We start from the raw sequence: 19,761 nt of genomic DNA, 5'->3' as shown, positions 1-19,761 counted from the left end.
TGATTGGGCCCATTTGGGTGCAAATAGATACTCAAATGAGAGGATTTTTTGTTTGGTTTGTACAACCTTTGAAGAATTACCCTCATATTCTCAGATCTGAGGAGAGAATGGGATTTTCCACCATGCCATAGTGTCAGTCAGACGGAGGAAAGATTAAGGATTTTGAAGTCTGGGCCTTGGTCTGGGGAAAGCATAGATTTCAACTTCTTGAACTGGCTCCAAATCTTAAATGGGTGACTGCTTTGCTATCATAATTCTCCCGCTTCTTTACTAAAATATACTTCAAAATTAATGCTCCACACTCACACTTTCTCAGTACGGCCCCAATACTGATACAATGGTCCAGAATCTGCAACACCTTTCATAACTTTCTTTGGAAGCTCTTTAAAAAAGTACGCTGGTAGGTTGCTCCCATTGTAGGTGACAGAGTCGCAGGTCACAATTCCTGGGTAGTACATCATCATCCTGGCAGCTAAGTTGACTTTTTGTCCAATGACTATAGCAAGAAAGAGAAAGTCAAAGATCAGGGAAATAACAGGCATTGAACTGAATGTAATCTGAAACATTGTCCCCAAATAGCATTTTTACCCTTTACTCCCTTTGCGGCTCATGAGTGACACAGAAGCCTAGTCTCAAGACCCATATTCAGCCAATGGCTATTAACAAAATGTGCAGGGAGTTAGCCATTAGCAAAGTTTCTGCCTCACTTGGGAGGTCAAGAGAATGACCTGCTCAGGGATGGAAGGGCCTTGAGTATGGAGCAGGCTCTGTAAGTGGGATGGCCACAGCACTGAAGGCTCTCAGAGAAGGTGTCAGCTGGTCTTCTGCCACAAGGTGGACAAGCACAAGCTTGGGCCTGGGGTACTGATCCCCATATGAGACACAAAATTGTGTCTGTATGCTCCTATGAATAAACCTTCATTTGGCGATTTCTCGATTTAGTAAATGGGCTAGAAGAGGCGTGCATGGAGAATTGAAGCACAGGCTCTGAAGGCAGACTGTGCAGGGTTGAACACCAGCTCTACCCCTAACTATGTGCAAACTACTTGGGACAATTACTTTAAATAACTCCTCATGCCTCCATTCTCTAACCTATAAAATAGGGATGATAATAGTAACTATCTGAGAGGGTAGTTTATGAAGATTAATGAGTTAATACATGTTTATCACTTTCAACGGCAGCTGGCTGCTTGTAAGCCTTCAATTAATATTACTACAAATGAGGTAGCAAATGTGTCACTTTAACATAAACTTGAATACTTCTGAACAAGATACTCTTTTTGAAAACTATTTATTGTGGAGAAATTTGACCATAAAATAAAATATAATGAATTTCCATATACCCATCACCCCATCCCAACAAGCCATTAGCCCATGGCTAATCCTGCCCCATCCTCACCCCCATACACTCCCCACCCTGTGTACTTTCGAAGAACATCTCAGACATTGTATCATTTCAGACATAACTATCGTGGTATTTTACATATATTCAGTATTTTAGATGCATTATTGCTGAAAATCTTAAACCCTGATAGGATGGAAAAGGGAAGTAATAGAGTTGTGAAATCTGGAGATAAGATTTACTTATTACTACTCTCTTTTGAGAGTGTCATTATTTTTCAGTAATATCAACATTCATAATTTTTAAGGAGTTCTAGCTTATTCCAGGAATTAAGAGAAGTAACTATTTAATGTTAACAGGAAAGTATTACAGGAGCCCCTCATTCCATCAACATATAGCCTCCCACTGCTCCCCTCTCATGACTACATATTTCTCTACTCATACATAGCCCCAGAAATGCACACTCTGCAAGCATTGAGAGCTCCATGGCTTGGCTCCATCTGGAAGACTCTTAAAGTTTCTGAGGGCAGGGCTCATGTCTCACTCATTTTTGTGCTTCCTCCCGCAAAGCTCAGTGGCAAGGTGCTGTGTTTGCGGAAAGAAAACTGGAGATGAGCTGACTCAGCACACCTGTGTACTCGTGTCTCACAGTGTGTCCAACGATCCCACAGAAGACAATCCCACTGGCAACGCCGATGGATACATTTCTGGTGCAGGGGAGACAAGATTTGTGGGGAAAGAAATAAAGATAATGAGCGTAGAGAAAGTGGGAAGGTGGGAAATAATGTCTGGGTTGGGAAAGGGTGGGAAAGGATTTTCTCTACCCGTTGGAATTAGTTTATGGCATTTCTACATGGCCCAGAGATGCGAAGGAGGAACAACAATTTGAGACACAGGACTAAGTTCTTAATTAATTCTTCTTTCTTTCCTGTTCCCTGCATGCCCTCCCTACTTATGCCTCAAAAGGGTCAGGGACCACTGGGTGGGACCAGGGTCAATACTCACTGGATTTTGTGGACTTGAGAGCAGAAGTCAAATATATCCATAGCACATTCCAGAGCATGAGTGAGCTCGTCAGGTACCTTTTCCCCAGGGAAGCCAAAGACACAGAGGAAAGAGCAGCCCTGTGAGGGAGAGAGACAGCAACCACAGCTGATGGACAGTGTGCTTTAAACTGGACTGGCCAGAAGGCTCAACAGAGAGCCGGCGGCAATTTTTGGCTTCTGAATCAGATTTCGTCATGACTTCTCTCACAGTATTTTATTTTTAGTACACTTCAAACACTTCTACTGCATCATCAACAGGAGGGCTTGAGCCCTTGAGAAGGGCTTGTTTTGCTCCAGATATAGTGAATAGGGCTGAGCTATCTGTGTGCATGCTTCGGCCTACTCTCTCCTGTGGCCAAGGTCCATGCTGCAAAGTGCTCAGTTTAAGTCTATGAAGCAGCAGCACAGAGCAGTGGAAAAGGCACCAGCTCTGGAATCAGAAAGTCTCTGTCCTCAAGCCACTTCTCAACTGTGGAAACTTAGATAAGTCAATTACAATCTAGGAACTTCCGTTTATCTATCTGAAAATGGATATACTGTAGACCTGCTGAGATGTTTTTGGCTACTAAAAGAATTAATGTGTTATATATATTCAAAAAGTCGTCGTAAACTATAAAGTACTTTGCAGATACTGTTATTCTTAGGGATAAAGGCTTAGGCTGTGAGTAGGTTTTCTTATCATAAAGCTAACTGTTCCATGCAATGATTCAACTCTAAAACTTGGCATTTGTAGTATTAGTCACTTAAAAAATGACCTCAGTCAGGTGCTGTTGTCTGTAAGAAAAGGGCATTGTGAATAAACGGTGATGGGTTGAAATTTTGAGTTTTTGCCATGTTACATCCTGATAAAATGCAAAGAACACTAAAATACCTCAATTTCTTCAACCCTCTCCAAAAGAATTTGATCAACTGTTAGATCTTAAAAAGGACTGGGATCTGCCTTGACATGAAGGGGGAAACCCTGCTTCTAGGTACGTGTAAAGAGGGCAACCCCTTTGGGGGAAGCAGGGAGCTTTTGCCTGCAAATTTATGTAGCGGCCTGGCAAGAGCTTTTGATTCCCCCTAGCAATGGAATGACAGCTCTCATTTATTGCACACTGACCCTAAGATAGGCATTACACCAAGTGCCTCACACATATTACATTGTTTAAAACTTTCCACAATCATTTGAGACAAATACTATCCCCATTCAAAGAGGAATAAACCAAGGCTCAGAGAAGTTCAATGACTTGCTAAGTCTCACAGCTGGGAATCTTTGGAGCCATGTCTGCAAGACACGAAAGACTGTTCTCTTAGATTCTACACTCTTTTCTTATGATACCCATGAGTCAGTATTGAAGAAGGTACTGGAGACACCAGGCTGGAAGTAATCCCTTTCCAGAACTCCCATAGCACAGAGTTAGTTCGTCTCATATGGAATGCGTGCTTCCTGCCTGGTTGTGTCAATATGTGTGTTACTCATCTCTGCTGCCCAGCCCTAGCTTTTCGTCTTCTATGAAATGCTCAGTAAATGCTTGTTGAATTAGTGAGTGAGTGCATGTGGGGCAGTAATTAAGTGCTCTGCTTTTAATACACAAAAGGAATTGAGATGGGAAATCAATTCTCACATATGCATCTGTGATCATTTTTTCATCACATCACTTTTCTCCGAATTGATTAAGAACAGAGTGAAGACCAGGTGCCGTGGCTCATGCCTGTAATCCCTCACTTTGGGAGGCCGAGGCAGGTGGATCACTTGAGGTCAGGAATTCGAGACCCACCTGGCCAACATGGCGAAACCTCATCTCTACTAAAAATACAAAAATTAGCCAGGTGTGGTGGCGCATGCCTGTAATCCCAGCTACTCAGGAGGCTGAGTCAACAGAATCGCTTGAATCCGGGAGGCAGAGGTTGCAGTGAGCCGAGATCGTGCCACTGCATTCCAGCCTGGGCAATAGAGCAAGATTCCGTCTCAAAAAAAAAAAAAAAAAAAAAGAACAGAGCGAAAACACCTGGGAGCCAGAGGCAGTCCCCTCCCTGCCATGGAGGAAAATAAAAGGGGAACTGGAGGTGTTGACATGGCAAGTGGGCCTTCTTGGAAACAAGCTTCTGGGGTATGAAGGTTACTAGACTCCTGACCTGAAACCCCTGGGTAATACATCATGCACTGGGCTGGAGACTTATGTGTAGTGAGAGGTAGCCCAGCATAGCGAGCTCAGACGGGGATGGCAGACTGCCTGGGTTTGAATCCCAGCCTCCCCCTTACTAGCTTGATGATCATGAGCAAAACGTAATCTCGCCTTGTCCTGGTGTCCTAATCTCTGTTTCAGCATCCTCATCTATATAATGAGGATAATGACAAGAGCACCTACCGCTCAGAGTGGTCGTGAGGATGAAATGAGTCAATACAGATCAGGTCCTGAGAACAGTGCCTGGCACATAGTAAGTGCCATATCCACCATAGAAGTTATAATTATAAATAAAGACTGGCCTTCTAGGTTAAATTTCTTTTTTTGTTTAGTTGAGACAGAGTCTCACGCTATAGCCCAGGCTGGAGTGCAGTGGCGTGATCTCGGCTCACTGCAACCTCCGCCTCTCAGGTTCAAGCCATTGTCCTGCCTCAGCCTCTGGAGTAGCTGAGATTACAGGCACGTGCCACCGCACCCAGCTAATTTTTGCATTTTTAGTAGAGACACGGTTTCACTATGTTGGCCAGTCTGGTCTTGAACTCCTGACCTCAAATGATCTGCCCACCTCTGCCTCCCAAAGAGCTGTGATTACAGGCGTGAGCCACCATGCCCAGCCTCTAGGTTAAATTTCCTGTGTCTATTCTCACCAATGTGCTTGTCCATGAATGCTAACCTCAAACTATTGGTAGGTTCCCATCCCATAGTTCATACTTACCTTGTCAAACATGAAGACTTTATTGATTTGGCCTTGGAAGATCTTCAGGACAGAAGTGATGTGCATATAGGCATCCTGGATGGCTGGGCCTATCTCTTCTGCTTTGTCTTGGTCTTCAAACATCAGGTTCACAAACACAATCGTCACTGGGCGAAGCTCAGACAAATAGCCCTGAAGCTGTCTGTTATCAATCTACAAAGTAGAGAGCAGCTTTCTGTAGGTGTCCTTGGCAGTGGATCCCTCCCCCAACACCGCCCCCACCTCATACCCGAAATCATCTAGGGAATGTCTACCTCAGAATGGGTGAGGTACAACATGACAGAGCCAGCATGCCTGAAGTGGAGCAGATGGAAATAGAATCAAAATCCCTCTCTTCCAGTGGGGACTTATGCATGTGCTAATTTTTGGCCAGCAACCACTCCATTACCCCAACTGCTGGCTTCCTCATGCCAATATGAGCCATTGCAATAAGGGAAATAACTACTGTTCTTTTTGGCTCTCCTATTTTTAAAAAAATTTAAAATTTTTTAATTTTTGTAGGTCTATAGTAGATGTATATATTTTTGTGTTACATGAGATATTTTGATACAGGCATGCAATACATAATACCACATCAGGGTAAATGGATTATTCATCCCCTCAAGCATTTATCCTTTGTGTTACAAACAATCCAAGTATACTCTTTTAGTTATTTTTTAAATGTATGGTTGTATTAGTCCGTTCTCCCACTGTTGTAAAGAACTACCTGATACTGGGTAATTTACAAGGAAAAGAGGTTTAATTGACTCACAGTTCCATGGGCTGTACAGGAAGCATGGCTGGGGAGGACTCAAACTTATAATATGGCAGAAGACGAAGGAGAAGCAGGCACTTCTTATATGGCCAGAGGAGAGCAGGGGAAAGTGCTACACACTTTTAAACAACCAGATCCCATGAGAACTCATTCACTATCACGAGAACAGCAAGGGTATAATCCACCCCTATGATCCAATCACCTCCTACCAGTCCCCTCCACCAACATTGGGGATTATAATTCAACATGAGATTTGGGAGGGGATACAAATCCAAACCATATCAATGATTAAATTATTCTTTACTATAGTTACCCTGTTGTACTAGCAAATACTAGGTCTTTCTCATTCTTTCTCTTTTTTTGTACTCATTGACCACCCCCAGTTCCTCCTCATCCCCCACTACCCTTCCCAGCCTTTGGTAACCATCCTTATATTCTCTATCCCCATGAGTTCAATCATTTTAATTTTTTTTTTTTTTTGAGACGGAGTCTCGCTCTGTTGCTCAGGCTGGAGTGCAGTGGCGCGATCTTGGCTCACTGCAACCTCTGCCTCCTGGGTTCAAGCGATTCTCCTGCCTTAGCTTCCAGAGTAGCTGGGATTGCAGGCACGCACCACCACACCTGGCTAATTTTTGTATTTTTAGTAGAGACGGGGTTTCACTGTGTTAGTCAGGCTGGTCTCGAACTCCTGACCTCATGATCTGCCCGCCTTGGCCTCCCAAAGTGCTGGGATTACAGGCATGAGCCACCGTGCCCAGCCCAATAGTTTTAATTTTTAGCCCCCACAAATAAGTGAGAACATGTGGTTTCTCTTTCTATACCTGGTTTATTTCACTTAATATAATGACCTCCAGTTCCATCCACGTTGTTGCAAATGACAGATCTCATTCTTTTTCATGGCTGAATAGTACTTCGTTGTGTATATGTACCACATTTTCTTTATCCATTTCTCTGTTGATGGACACTTAAGCTGCTTCCAAGTCTTGACTACTGTGAATAGCACTGCAGTAAACATGGGAGTGTAGGTATCTCTTCAATATATTGATTTCTTTTCTTTTGAGTATGTATCTAGGAGTAGAATTTCTAGATTGTATGGTAGCTCTATTTTTAGCTTTTGGAGGAACTTTCAAACTGTTCTCCATGGTGGCTGTGCTAATTTACTTTCTCATTAACAGTGTACAAGGATTCCCTTTTTTCCACATCCTGTCCAGCGTTTGTTATTGCCTGTCTTTTGGATAAAAGTCATTTTAACTGGGGTAAGATGATAATCTTATTGTAGTTTTGATTTTCATTTATCTGATGATCGGTGATGTTGAGCACCTTTTCACATATTTTTCACATACTTATTTGCCATTTGTATGTCTTCCTTTGAGAAATGTCTATTTCGATCTTTTTTTTTTGAGACGGAGTCTCACTCTGTCACCCGGGCTGGAGTGCAGTGGCACATCTCAGCTCACTGCAACCTCCGCCTCCTGGGTTCAAGCGATTCTGTTGCCTCAGCCTCTGAGTAGCTGGGATTACAGGCGCCCACCACTACGCCCAGCTAATTTTTTGTATTTTTAGTAGAGACGGGGTTTCACCATGTTGGCCAGGCTGGTCTTGAACTCCTGATCTCGTGACTTGCCCGCCTCGGCCTCCCAAAGTGCTGGGATTACAGCTGTGAGCCACTGCGCCTGGCTTTATTCAGAACTTTTACCCATTTTTTAATCAGATTATTAGATTTTTTTCTATAGAGCTGTTACAGCTTCTTATATATTCTGGTGATTAATCCCTTGTCAAATGGGTAGTTTGCAAACATTTTCTTTGATTTCTTCACTTTGTTGATAGTTTCTTTTGCTGTGCAGAAACTTTTAAAACTTGATGTTAAAATCAATGTGCAAAAATCACAAGCATTCCTATACACCAATAACAGACAAACAGAGAGCCAAATCATGAGTGAACTCCCATTCACAATTGCTTCAAAGAGAATAAAATACCTAGGAATCCAACTTACAAGGGATGTGAAGGACCTCTTCAAGGAGAACTACAAACCACTGCTCAACGAAATAAAAGAGGACACAAACAAATGGAAGAACATTCCATGCTCATGGATAGGAAAAATCAATATCATGAAAATGGCCATACTGCTCAAGGTAATTTATAGATTCCATGCCATCCCCATCAAGCTACCAATGACTTTCTTCACAGAATTGGAAAAATCTACTTTAAAGTTCATATGGAACCAAAAAAGAGCCTGCATTGTCAAGATAATCCTAAGCAAAAAGAACAAAGCTGGAGGCATCATGCTACCTGACTTCAAACTATACTACAAGGCTACAGTAACCAAAACAGCATGGTACTGGTACCAAAACAGAAATATAGACCAATGGAACAGAATAGAGCCCTCAGAAATAATACCACACATCTACAACCATCTGATCTTTGATAAACCTGACAAAAACAAGAAATAGGGAAAGGATTCCCTATTTAATAAATGGTGCTGGGAAAACTGGCTAGCCATATGTAGAAAGCTGAAACTGGATCCCTTCCTTACACCTTATACAAAAATTAATTCAAGATGGATTAAAGACTTAAATGTTAGACCTAAAACCATAAAAACCCTAGAAGAAAACCTAGGCAATACCATTCAGGACATAGGCATGGGCAAGGACTTCATGACTGAAACACCAAAAGCAATGGCAACAAAAGCCAAAATTGACAAACAGGATCTAATTAAACTAAAGAGCTTCTGCACAGCAAAAGAAATCACCATCAGAGTGAACAGGCAACCTACAGAATGGGAGAAAATTTTTACAATCTACCCATCTGACAAAGGGCTAATATCCAGAATCTACAAAGAACTTAAACAAATTTGCAAGAAAAAAATCAAACAACCCCATCAAAAAGTGGACAAAGGATATGAACAGACACTTCTCAAAAGAAGACATTTATGCAGCCAACAGACAGATGAAAAAATGTTCATCATCACTGGCCATCAGAGAAATGCAAATCAAAACCACAATGAGATACCATCTCACACCAGTCAGAATGGCGATCATTAAAAAGTCAGGAAACAACAGGTGCTGGAGAGGATGTGGAGAAATAGGAACACTTTTACACTGTGGGTGGGACTGTAAACTAGTTCAACCATTGTGGAAGACAGTGTGGCGATTCCTCAAGGATCTAGAACTAGAAATACCATTTGACCCAGCCATCCCATTACTGGGTATATACCCAAAGGATTATAAATCATGCTGCTATAAAGACACATGCACATGTATGTTTATTGTGGCACTATTCACAATAGCAAAGACCTGGAACCAACCCAAATGTCCATCAGTGGTAGACTGGATTAAGAAAATGTGGCACGTATACACAACGGAATATTATGCACCCATAAAAAGGATGAGTTCATGTCCTTTGTAGGGACATGGATGAAGTTGGAAACCATCATTCTGAGCAAACTATCGCAAGGATAGAAAACCAAACACTGGGTGTTCTCACTCATAGGTGGGAATTGAACAATGAGAACACTTGGACACAGGGTGGGGAACATCACACACCAGGGCCTGTCGTGGGCTTGGGGGAAGGGGGAGGGATAGCATTAGGAGATATACGAGTTAATGGGTGCAGCATACCAACATGGCACATGTATACATAACATAACAAACCTGCACGTTGTGCACATGTACCCTAGAACTTAAAAGTATAATAAAAATAAATAAATAAATATAAAAATAAAAGATTAAAAAAACTCATCAATGAAACTAATTTTTTATCTGATAAAATAGTTCTAAAAAAAAAAAAACACTTGATGTTATCCCATCTGTCCATTTTTGCTTTGGTTGCCTGTGCTTGTGGGGTATTACTCAAGAAATATTTGCCCACTCCAATGTCCTTGAGAGTTTCCCCAATGTTTTCTTGTAGTAGTTTCATGGTTTGATGTCTCAAAGTCCATTTTGACTTGATTTTTGTATATAGCAAGAGATACGAGTCTAGTGTCATTCATCTGCATGTGGATATCCAGTTTTCCCAGCACAATTTATTGAAGGGATTGTCTTTTCCTTTATATTCTTGGCTCTTTTGTCAAAAATTAGTTCACTGTAGATGTATGGATTTATTTCTTGGTTCTCTATTCTGTTCCACTGGTCTGTGTGTCTGTTTTTATGCCAGTACTATGCTATTTGGGTTGCTATAGCTCTGTGGTATAATTTGAAGTCAGATAATATGATTCCTCCTGATTTATTCTTTTTGCTTCAGATAGCTTTGGCTACTCTGGGTCTTTTGTGGTTCCTTGTAAATTTTAGAATTTTTTTTTTCTATTTCTGTGAAGAATGTCATTGGTATTTTGTTAGGTATTGCATTGAATCTGTAGATTGCTTTGGGTAGTATGAACATTCTTCCAATCTATAAGCATGGAATACCTTTCATTTTTTTTTTTTTTTTGTGGCCTCTTCGATTTCTTGTGTCAACATTTTATAGTTTTCACGGTAGAGATCTTTCACTTCTTTGGTTAATTACTAGGTACTTTATTTTAGTTTTAGCTATTGTTAACAGGATTACTTTCTTGATTTCCTTTTCAGATTGTTCACTGTTAGCATATAGAAATGCTGATTTTTGGGCCGGGCGCGGTGGCTCACGCCTGTAATCCCAGCACTTTGGGAGGCAGAGGCGGGCGGATCACGAGGTCAGGAGATTGAGACCATCCTGGCTAACACGGTGAAACCCCGTCTCTATTAAAAACACAAAAAATTAGCGGGGCGTGGTGGCGGGCGCCTGTGGTCCCAGCTACTCAGGAGGCTGAGGCAGGAGAATAGAGTGAACCCGGGAGGCGGAGCGTGCAGTGAGCCGAGATAGCGCGGCTGCAGTCCAGCCTGGGCGAAAGAGGGAGACTCCGTCTCAAAAAAAAAAAAAAAAAAAAAGAAATGCTGATTTTTGTATGATGATTTTGTATACTGTGACATTGTTGAATTTGTGTATCAGTTCTAATGGTTTTTTGGTGGAGTCTTTAGGTTTTTCCAAATATAATAAGATCATCTGAAAACAAGGATAATTTGACTTCTTCCTTTCCAATTTGTATGCCATTTCTTTCTTTCTCTTGTCTGATTACTTAGGACTTCCAGTATTATGTTGAAAAACAATGGTAAAGTGGGCATCCTTGTGTTCTAGATCTTAGAGGAAAGGCTTTTAGTTTCTCCCTATTCATTATGATACTAGTGGTCGGTCTATTCCATATGGCTTTTCTTATGTTGAGGTATGTTCCTTCTATACACAGTTTTTTGGGAATTTTTATCATGAAGGGATGTTGAATTTTATCAACTGCTTTTTCAGCATCAGCTGAAATGATAATATGGTTTTTGTCCTTCATTCTGTAGATAAGACATATCACAGTGTTTGATTTGCCTATGTCCAACCACCCTTGCATCCTTGGGATAAATCCCACTTGATCATGATGGATCATCTTTTTAATATGTTGTCGAACCCAGTTTGCTAGTATTTTGCTGAGGATTTTTGCATCAATATTCATCAGAGATACTGGCCTGTAGCTTCCTTTTTTTGATGTACTTTTGTCTGGTTTTGGTATCAGGGTAATACTGGCCTTGTAGAATGAGTTTGGAAGTATTCCCTCCTCTTCTATGTTTCAGAGTAGTTTGAGTACGGTTGGTATTAGTTCTTCAAGTCTTTGGTAGAATTCAGCAGTGAATACTTCGGGTCCCAGGCTTTTCTTTGCTGGGAGACTTTTTATTATGGCTTAGATCTTGTTACTTGTTATTCATCTGTTCAGGTTTTAGATTTCTTCAGGGTCCAATATTGGTAGGATGTATGTGTATAGGAGTTTATACATTTCTTCTAGATTTTCCAATTTATTGGCATATAATTGCTCATAGTAGCCACCAATGATCCTTTGAATTTCTGTGTTATCAGTTGTAATGTCTCCTCTTTCATTTCTGATTTTATTTATTTGGGTCTTTTCTCTTCTTTTCTTAGTTAGCATGGCTGAAAGTTTCTAAATTCCTTCTCTGTGTTATCTTGAATTTCTTTGAGTTTCCTCAAACAGCTTTTTTGAATTACCTGTCTGAAAGGTCACATATCTCTGTTTCTCCACCCTGGTGCCTTATTTAGTTCCTTTGGTGAGGTCATGTTTTCCTGGATGGTCTTGATACTTGTGGAAGTTCGTCAGTGTCTGGACATTGAAGAGTTAGGTATTTATTGTAGTCTTTGACATTTAGGACTGTTTGTACCTGCCCTCCTTGGGAAGGCTTTCCATATATTCAAAAAAACTTGGGTGTTGTGATCTAAGCCATATCTATATTACAGAGCACCGCAAGTGCAGTAATGCTATGGTTCTTGCAGACTCATAGAGGTACCACCTTTGTGGTCTTATATAAGATCAAGAAGAATTCTCTGGATTACCAGGCAGAGACTTTTGTTCTCTTCCCTTACTTCCTCCCAAACAAATGGAGTCTCTATTTCTCTGTGCTGAGCTGCTTGGAGCTGGGAGTGGGGTCACACAAGCACCCTTGTGGCTACCATCACTGAGACTGCACTGGGTCAGACCTGAAGCCAGCACAGCACTGGATATTGCCCAAGGCCCACTGTGACTACTACCAGGCTACCACCTATTTTTGTTCAAGGCTCTAGCACTCTACAATGAGCAGGTGGCAAAGCCAGCCAGGCTTGTGTCTTTCCCTTCAGGATGATGAGTTCCCCCAGGCCCCAGGCAGGTCCACAGATGCCATCTGGGAGTTTGGCTCTCTTATTTTTATAGTTAGGGATAAGAATAGCATGCTATGTAATTCAACCTTCTATTTTCATTAGGTATCTTCTGGAATGTTTTCACATTCTGTCCTACTCTACGTTCAAACAAAATGAAATCAGTATTATTATCCCCATTTTACCGATTAGATAACTGATGTATGGAGAAGTAACACAACTTTCCCAAGGTCACATAAGGACACAATAAACTAGAACCCAAATCTCCAGACTCCTCATCCAACATTTATTTATTTAGTTAGTTAGTTAGTTATTTTTTGAGACAGAGTCTCGCTCTGTCACCCAGGCTGGAGTGCAGTGGCGCAATCTCGGCTCACTGCAACCTCCGCCTCCTGGGTTCAAGCGATTCTCCTGTCTCAGCCTCCTGAGTAGCTGGGATTACAGGTGTGTGCCACCACGCCTGGCTAATTTTTGTATTTTTAGTAGAGACAGGGTTTCACCATGTTGGTCAGGCTGGTCTTGAACTCCTGACCTGGTGATCCGCCCACCTCGGCCTCCCAAAGTGCTGGGATTACAGGCATGAGCCATCACGCCTGGCTCATCTAACATTTAATCTGCCACACTCTCCTGCCTCTCTGGGGTGGTATATTTCATTTAGGTCCCTTCTTCTCTCCAACACAACAGGCAGAGGGAAAAGAAAGGAGAGTGTTGGGCCGGGCGCAGTGGCTCACATCTGTAATCCCAGCACTTTGGGAGGCTGAGGGGGGAAGATCACGAGGTCAGGAGATCGAGACCATCCTGGCTAACACGGTGAAACCCTGTCTCTACTAAAAATACAAAAACGTAGCCGGGCACGGTGGCGGGCACCTGTAGTCCCAGCTACTCAGGAGGCTGAGGCAGGAGAATGGCGTGAACCCGGGAGGCGGAGCTTGCAGTGAGCCAAGATTGCGCCACTGCACTCCAGCCTGGGTGACAGAGCGAGACTCTGTCTCAAAAAAAAAAAAAAAAAGAAAGAAAGGAGAGTGTTCCCAAATTATCCCTGCCAATCATCATCCCTGAATTTTGTTAATTAAGTACATAGCAAATCGATGGGGGAAAATCACTGCACTTTCTCACCGAAATAGCATGAAGTGTCAGATTCTTCAACGACCATGTGAAGCACATTTTCTAGATTAAAGAAGGAATTGGTATAGAGAATAATGCAGCCATGCTTCCTAACTGCCTAGAAGGTCCTGGTTTCATGTAATTTTATTCTTTTTATAAAAGAGATTTAATAATTTCTAATTAACCAATGTGCTGATTTTTTTCTTTTCTTTTCTTTTCTTTTTAGAGACAGGGTCTTGCTCTGTCCCCAAGGCTGGAGTGCAGTGGCACCATCTCGGCTCACTGCAAGCTCCGTCTCCTTGCTCAAGTGATCCTCTCACCTCAGCCTCCCTAGTAGCCGGGGCTACAGGCACGTGCCACCACACCCAACTAATTTTTGTATTTTTGTGGAGATGGGGTTTTGCCATGTTGTCCAGGCTGGTCTTGAACTCCTGGGCTCAAGTGATCCACCTGTCTGGGCTTCCCAAAGTGCTGGGATTACAGGCATGAGCCTGGCCTTGATTTTTCAAATAAAATCATTCACAAATAAATAAAAAACTTCTGTCAGACTATGTATTCTGAGTTTTGGCTTGGAAAAGAGGACTGCGGTATCTTTAAGGACTTCTCTTCTTTGGGTTCAGGGTCTGGTTTTGGTAAAGTTGTAAAATGTTGTCTTTGGTCTTATTTTCAACCCTCTTAGCTGTACCTCTTCACCAGGTAAACATTTTTCCTACCTGGAATTTTCCCAGTGACTCACAGAGTCCATCTTATATTCCATTGCTAAAGACCTTGTTTTCAACTGGTTGCAATTAAAGAAGCATAATGTATTATATCTCTTGAGAATGGCTGGGGGAGAATGGGGGGACTTTTTTAAGCTTCAAAAGCCATGAAGAGTCAGGCAATTGCAGGCACTAGGGGTAATGTTTTTACAATGGGCTGAAGGTGGCAGGGTGCATTCTGATACCTCTCCAATTCACTCTATGAAGGCTGCTACCCACTGGACAGGCCTTTGTTACAAAGATTTCCTCCAGGATACAACAGCATTTTGATGGGACTAAGTATTAAAGCAGGCATATATTAGGAGGGTGGATAGCCTGTGCAAAAATTGTAGAAGTCAGATAGACCAGGGTCCAAATCCTAGCTATATCTTTTACTTGACAACCTCAGGAAAGGTTGTAGTGTTCTCTGGGTCTCAGTTTTCTCATGCATATAAAATGAGGATAAAAATATCTACCAAGGACTGTAAAGAATAAATACATGCACTAGCAGAGTGACTGGCATATGGTGAGTGATAAGAGATAGTTATAATTCACATGGATTAATAAATTTGAGAGAACCAAGATTAAGAGAATAAAAAGAGAAAATATTGGAGGGTGGAGGTAGCTCAGAGTATTCTAATTACCTGCGTTGTTAAATCTCAAAACTTCAGAGCTAATGCAAATGACTTGGAGAAATAGTGTACCAATGTTCATCCACTTGAAGTCTTTCTGCTATGTGGCATATAGAATGGGTGCCCACATGTTCTTATATGCTTGCAACAGCTCCCATTTGCGCAATTATATAAGGCAATGCAGTCCTATTTTATGCCTGTTGTCATATTATAATTATGAATAATGATCTCTTTGAAAGTATTGAGATTTGAACAATGAATTTCACAGTCACCTACACATAGAGAATGTCTTTTTAGGCTCAGTGTGGTGGCTCATGCCCATAATCCCAGCACTGTGGGAGGGTGAGGCGGGCAGATTTCTTGAGGTCAGGAATTTGAGACCAGTCAGGCCAACATGGTGAAGCTCCATCTCTACTAAAAATACAAAAAGTTAGCTGGGTGTGGTGGCGCATGTGGGAGGCTGAGGCAGGAGAATTGCTTGAACCCGGGAGGCGGAGGTTGCAGTGAGCCAAGATCATGCTGCTGCACTTCAGCCTGGGTGACAGAGTGAGACTCTGTCTCAAAAAAAAAAAAAAAAAAAAAAAAAGGAAGTCTTTTTATTTTAATGGAACATTTTACTATTTACTAGTAGCTGCTTTTTTTTTTTCTTAAATCTTAAAATTCCAGCTGTCCAGATCCCTGACATCCCCAAAGCCAGTAAATTCAATTTTGAAAATACCTGCTTCAAAATGCTTTCCATCACATACTTTTGTAGGGACATCTCCAGTTCAGGATCAGGCTTCAGCGTGCATGCAAGCCTCAGGAGGTCTAAGAAGGCAGAAGGAGGGCGCAGGCTCAGAGAGGGAAGTTTGGCTCTGCAGTGCTAGCGAGAGGAGGCTCCCAGTCCCTATTCTCTTGGGCAGTGGGCCTTCCTGTCCTTACAGTTGTCAGGAGACTCTGGGACACCTAGGGGCTGAAAGGGCCAGGGGAAATCCAAAGAGGAACTCTTACAGGTTACAGGTTTCCCAAAATTCAGTCACATGTAGCTCAAAACCTTGTTCAAACTGACATGACACTTTGGGACTTAGGGAGATTTTCACTTCTGAACTTGCTTTAGAACTATTGCCACTTGAGATGGGAACAAACAAATGAGGGAATGACAAGAGAGGAGCATGGTGACAGAATGAAGGGGATGGTAGAGTTGAAAGGGCAGCAGGAATAACATTAAGAAGACTGGTTTCTGATCTCAGGCTTGATACCGCTTCACTGTGTGACCCTGGAGAAGTCACTTTGCTGCCCTGGTTGCCTCCTATTTCCTCACCTGGGAAAAGAGTTGTTGAGCTTCATGATCTCTATGGTTCCCTTCACTATAAAGATTGATAGTTTTATGCTCTAGGATAGACTGATAAGAGATGGTAGGAATGAGTTTGAGGGAGTCAAAAAATAAGGGAGACAGAAATGGCAAAGGGTTTTCAGCAGGGAAGAAAATGATAATGTGAAAAAAAATGTGTGTGTGTGTGTGTGTGTGTGTGTGTGTGTGTGTTTAATTTGGCTGGTCCTGATTTGTGGCCTTTATAATAAAACCATAACTGTAAGTGTAGCACTTTGCTGAGTTCTGTGAGTCATTTCAGTGAATTACTGAACCTGAGGTCATTAAGGAGATCCCCAGATTTGTAGGTAGTTGGTCAGAAGTGCCGGTGGTCTGGGGATCCCAGAGCTTGCAGCTAGTGTCTGAAGTTTGTAGAGGATTCAACCAATGAAATCCTGCACTAACTCCAGGTGGTTATAACATCAGAATTGCACTGCAGGCCGAGCACGGTGGCTCACACCTGTAATCCCAGCACTTTGGGAGGCCAAGGCAGGCGGATCATGAGGTCAAGAGATGGAGACCATCCTGGCCAACATGGGAAACCCCGTCTCTACTAAAAATACAAAAATTAGCTGGGTGTGGTGGCACGCCTCTGTATTCCCAGCTACTCAGGAGGCTGAGGCAGGAGAATCGCTTGAACCTGGGAGGCAGAGGTTGCAGTGAGCCCATATCGCGCCAGTGCACTCCAACCTGGTGACAGAGCGAGACTCCATCTCAAAAAAAAAAAAAGGAATTGCGTTGCAGTATTATGGTGCTCAAAGTAAGGCCTGAAGAAACCCTTTATAGAAGGTACCATTAAGACCCAGGAGATGGCATTAGTAAAGCTCAAGGAGTGGGTAATGTCATGAGGCTTTCTCCTTCATCTCTGGAGCTTCTGAGGTTCTCAGCCTTTCCTGACCAATGTCTGTACAGTCTCCCCACTCCCCACCCCACTGCCTATTGTGGCTTTGTAAAAGTACAATCTTCTATTTGTAACATCTAAAATACTCCAGACCTGTACATAAATGATGAGAAAGAATGATTCAAAGATGTTTCTGATGTTTCTCACTTGGATGGAGTTTCCAGGGAAGGGTAAGTAGCTAAAGTTCAGATATGTTAATATTAGATGCCTATTTGACATCCAGTGGAAGTCGCCCACAGGTAGGGTATTTTGTTTGTTTTTTTATGAATTCAGGACAAAAATCTGTCCTAGAATTCAGGACAAAAGACTGAAGTGAATTCTGGCAGTTAGGTCTGAGACTCGGGTGATGTAAGCAACTTGCAGGACCTTGAGAGTGAGTGTCTGCTTAAGTTTTGTGATACAGTCTTCTCACTTGCCTCGTCTTACTCACATGGAAGTTAAGCACGAATAAATGGTTCACTAAGAAGTGAGTAGAGAAGACTAGAAGGTCAAAGACAGATACCTGAAGTCACCGACATTTAAGACATGGGAAGGAAACTAAGCAAAGAGGACTGAAAATAGGTGATTTGAGAGGTAAAGGCAAAACTAGAAAAGAATAATACTTTTGAACCCAAGGAAAAAGGAGAAGGTAGTGTCCAAGAAAAGAGCATAAGCTATGGTCAACCATCTAGGATGAGGCCTGAGAAGAGGTCACCTGGTTTGGCAAATTAATGGTCCTTGGTGGCCTTGACATAAACAGTCTCAGTAGACAGCAGGGGACTAGCGTAGAAGCTAGGTGTCAGCGGTGCAAGATTGAAGAGCAGGTGAGCACAGACATCAAGGTGCTTGCAATCAATATTTATTGGATGAATAAATAAATAAGGGGACATGAGAGCAGGTATAAATACATTTACAGATTTCTTTTCCTAGAAGTTTATTGGTGAAGGTTAGGAGGGGAAAGCAGCACGCAAAGAAGCTTTACTTTTTCTTTTATCCTAGGGGATACTTATTAATGTTTGATGGATGAGGGAAAGGAGTCAGTGCCTAGGGAGAGGTGGATGGTGTGGGGAGTGTCATACTTAGAATTGCTGTCCCGGAGAATGGGAAGTAGGTCCCCTTTGTGTGCTGGTAAGGACCAGGAGCTGTGTTGAGGAGCCCACCCACCAGTAATGAAGCTGTTGGCATTGGTATAAGACCCTACTGACCACTGGTAGAGGCAAAGGCATTTTTCCATAGTGGGTACTTACTTTTGTGCTCACCAGAAGGATAATAATGCATGAAGGTCATACACTTTGTGAAAAATTCATCAAAATTAAAATTAGGGGGTGGTTTTAAGAAGTTAACCTAAATAAAAGCAAATGAGAAGTTTTCAGTTATTCTGAGAACTGTTTAATCCTTTGAAGTGTAATTTCTTAGAAGAAAGTCAGAGAGTATGCTTTTGACTGAACAGTGATTGGCACACTTAAACACCAAAACTCTTTGATTTGTAAAATTGAAATTTTAAATTGAAAATCTAAAAAATCTTTCCAATGACAGTGTTCACTCACATCTCAATGTTTGGTATATGTACAGAGAGGGTCATTCCAAGGGGGACTAATCTTATACTTTTCTGCCCTTAGAAGTTTTTCCTGCTTTTTTTCCTTCATAACATTTTAATTCAAATAAAACCTGGTTAAACTGCACACCATTTATTCCTTATAAGTGTTAAAGGACGGGGGCTGATGGCCAAAAAGGAATTAGGAACATCACCAGTCATAAGACATCAAGATCATGAGGCACATGTGATGACACACTGAGGATGGCACGACCTCATTTTTGTGGTATTCTTGGTTAAAAAAAAAAAAAAAGCATAAACTTGGTCCAATAAAGAGAAAACATCAGGCCTGTAATCCCAGCACTTTGGGAGGCTGAGGTGGGCAGATTGCTTGAGCTCAGGAGTTCGAGACCAGCCTGGGTAACAATGGTGAAATCCTGTCTCTACCAAAAATACAAAAAAAAAAAAAAAAATTAGCCAGGCGTAGTGGCACATGTCTGTGGTCCCAGTTACTCAGGAGGCTGTGGTGGGAGAATCGCTTGAGACTGGGAGTTAGAGGTTGAAGTGAGCTGAGATCATGCCACTGCACTCCCCACTGGCTGACAGAGTAAGATTCCATCTCAAAAAAAAAAAAAAAATATATATATATATATATATATAGAGAGAGAGAGAGAGAGAGAACATCAGGCAAAACTAAACAGAGATATGTTTGACAAAATAACTGACAACTCTCAAGTGTCAAGGTCATAAAAGACAAGGAAAGACTGAA

The 19,761-nt window shown here is 41.9% G+C and overlaps 1 protein-coding gene across 2 annotated transcripts in view; it reads right to left on the bottom strand.

Moving 5' to 3' along the window:
* ADCY10 (adenylate cyclase 10) overlaps positions 1 to 19,761 on the bottom strand; it is a 107,399-nt gene that overhangs the window by 69,217 nt on the left and 18,421 nt on the right. For both annotated transcript variants that reach the window (XM_031004998.3, XM_055365252.2), the window contains 6 exons: positions 18,706 to 18,802; positions 15,949 to 16,037; positions 5,272 to 5,463; positions 2,348 to 2,466; positions 1,973 to 2,049; positions 307 to 496 (listed from right to left, as the gene is read on the bottom strand). In XM_031004998.3, coding sequence (XP_030860858.3) covers positions 307 to 496; positions 1,973 to 2,049; positions 2,348 to 2,466; positions 5,272 to 5,463; positions 15,949 to 16,037; positions 18,706 to 18,802 — 764 coding nt within the window. The remainder of the gene's footprint in view (positions 1 to 306; positions 497 to 1,972; positions 2,050 to 2,347; positions 2,467 to 5,271; positions 5,464 to 15,948; positions 16,038 to 18,705; positions 18,803 to 19,761) is intronic.

Source organism: Gorilla gorilla, chromosome 1, assembly GCF_029281585.2.
Source record: "Gorilla gorilla gorilla isolate KB3781 chromosome 1, NHGRI_mGorGor1-v2.1_pri, whole genome shotgun sequence".
In the NCBI taxonomy this organism is placed as follows: Eukaryota; Metazoa; Chordata; class Mammalia; order Primates; family Hominidae; genus Gorilla; species Gorilla gorilla.
The sequence above is the reverse complement of the archived record's forward strand: the minus strand, read 5'-3'. Positions and strand labels throughout refer to the sequence as shown.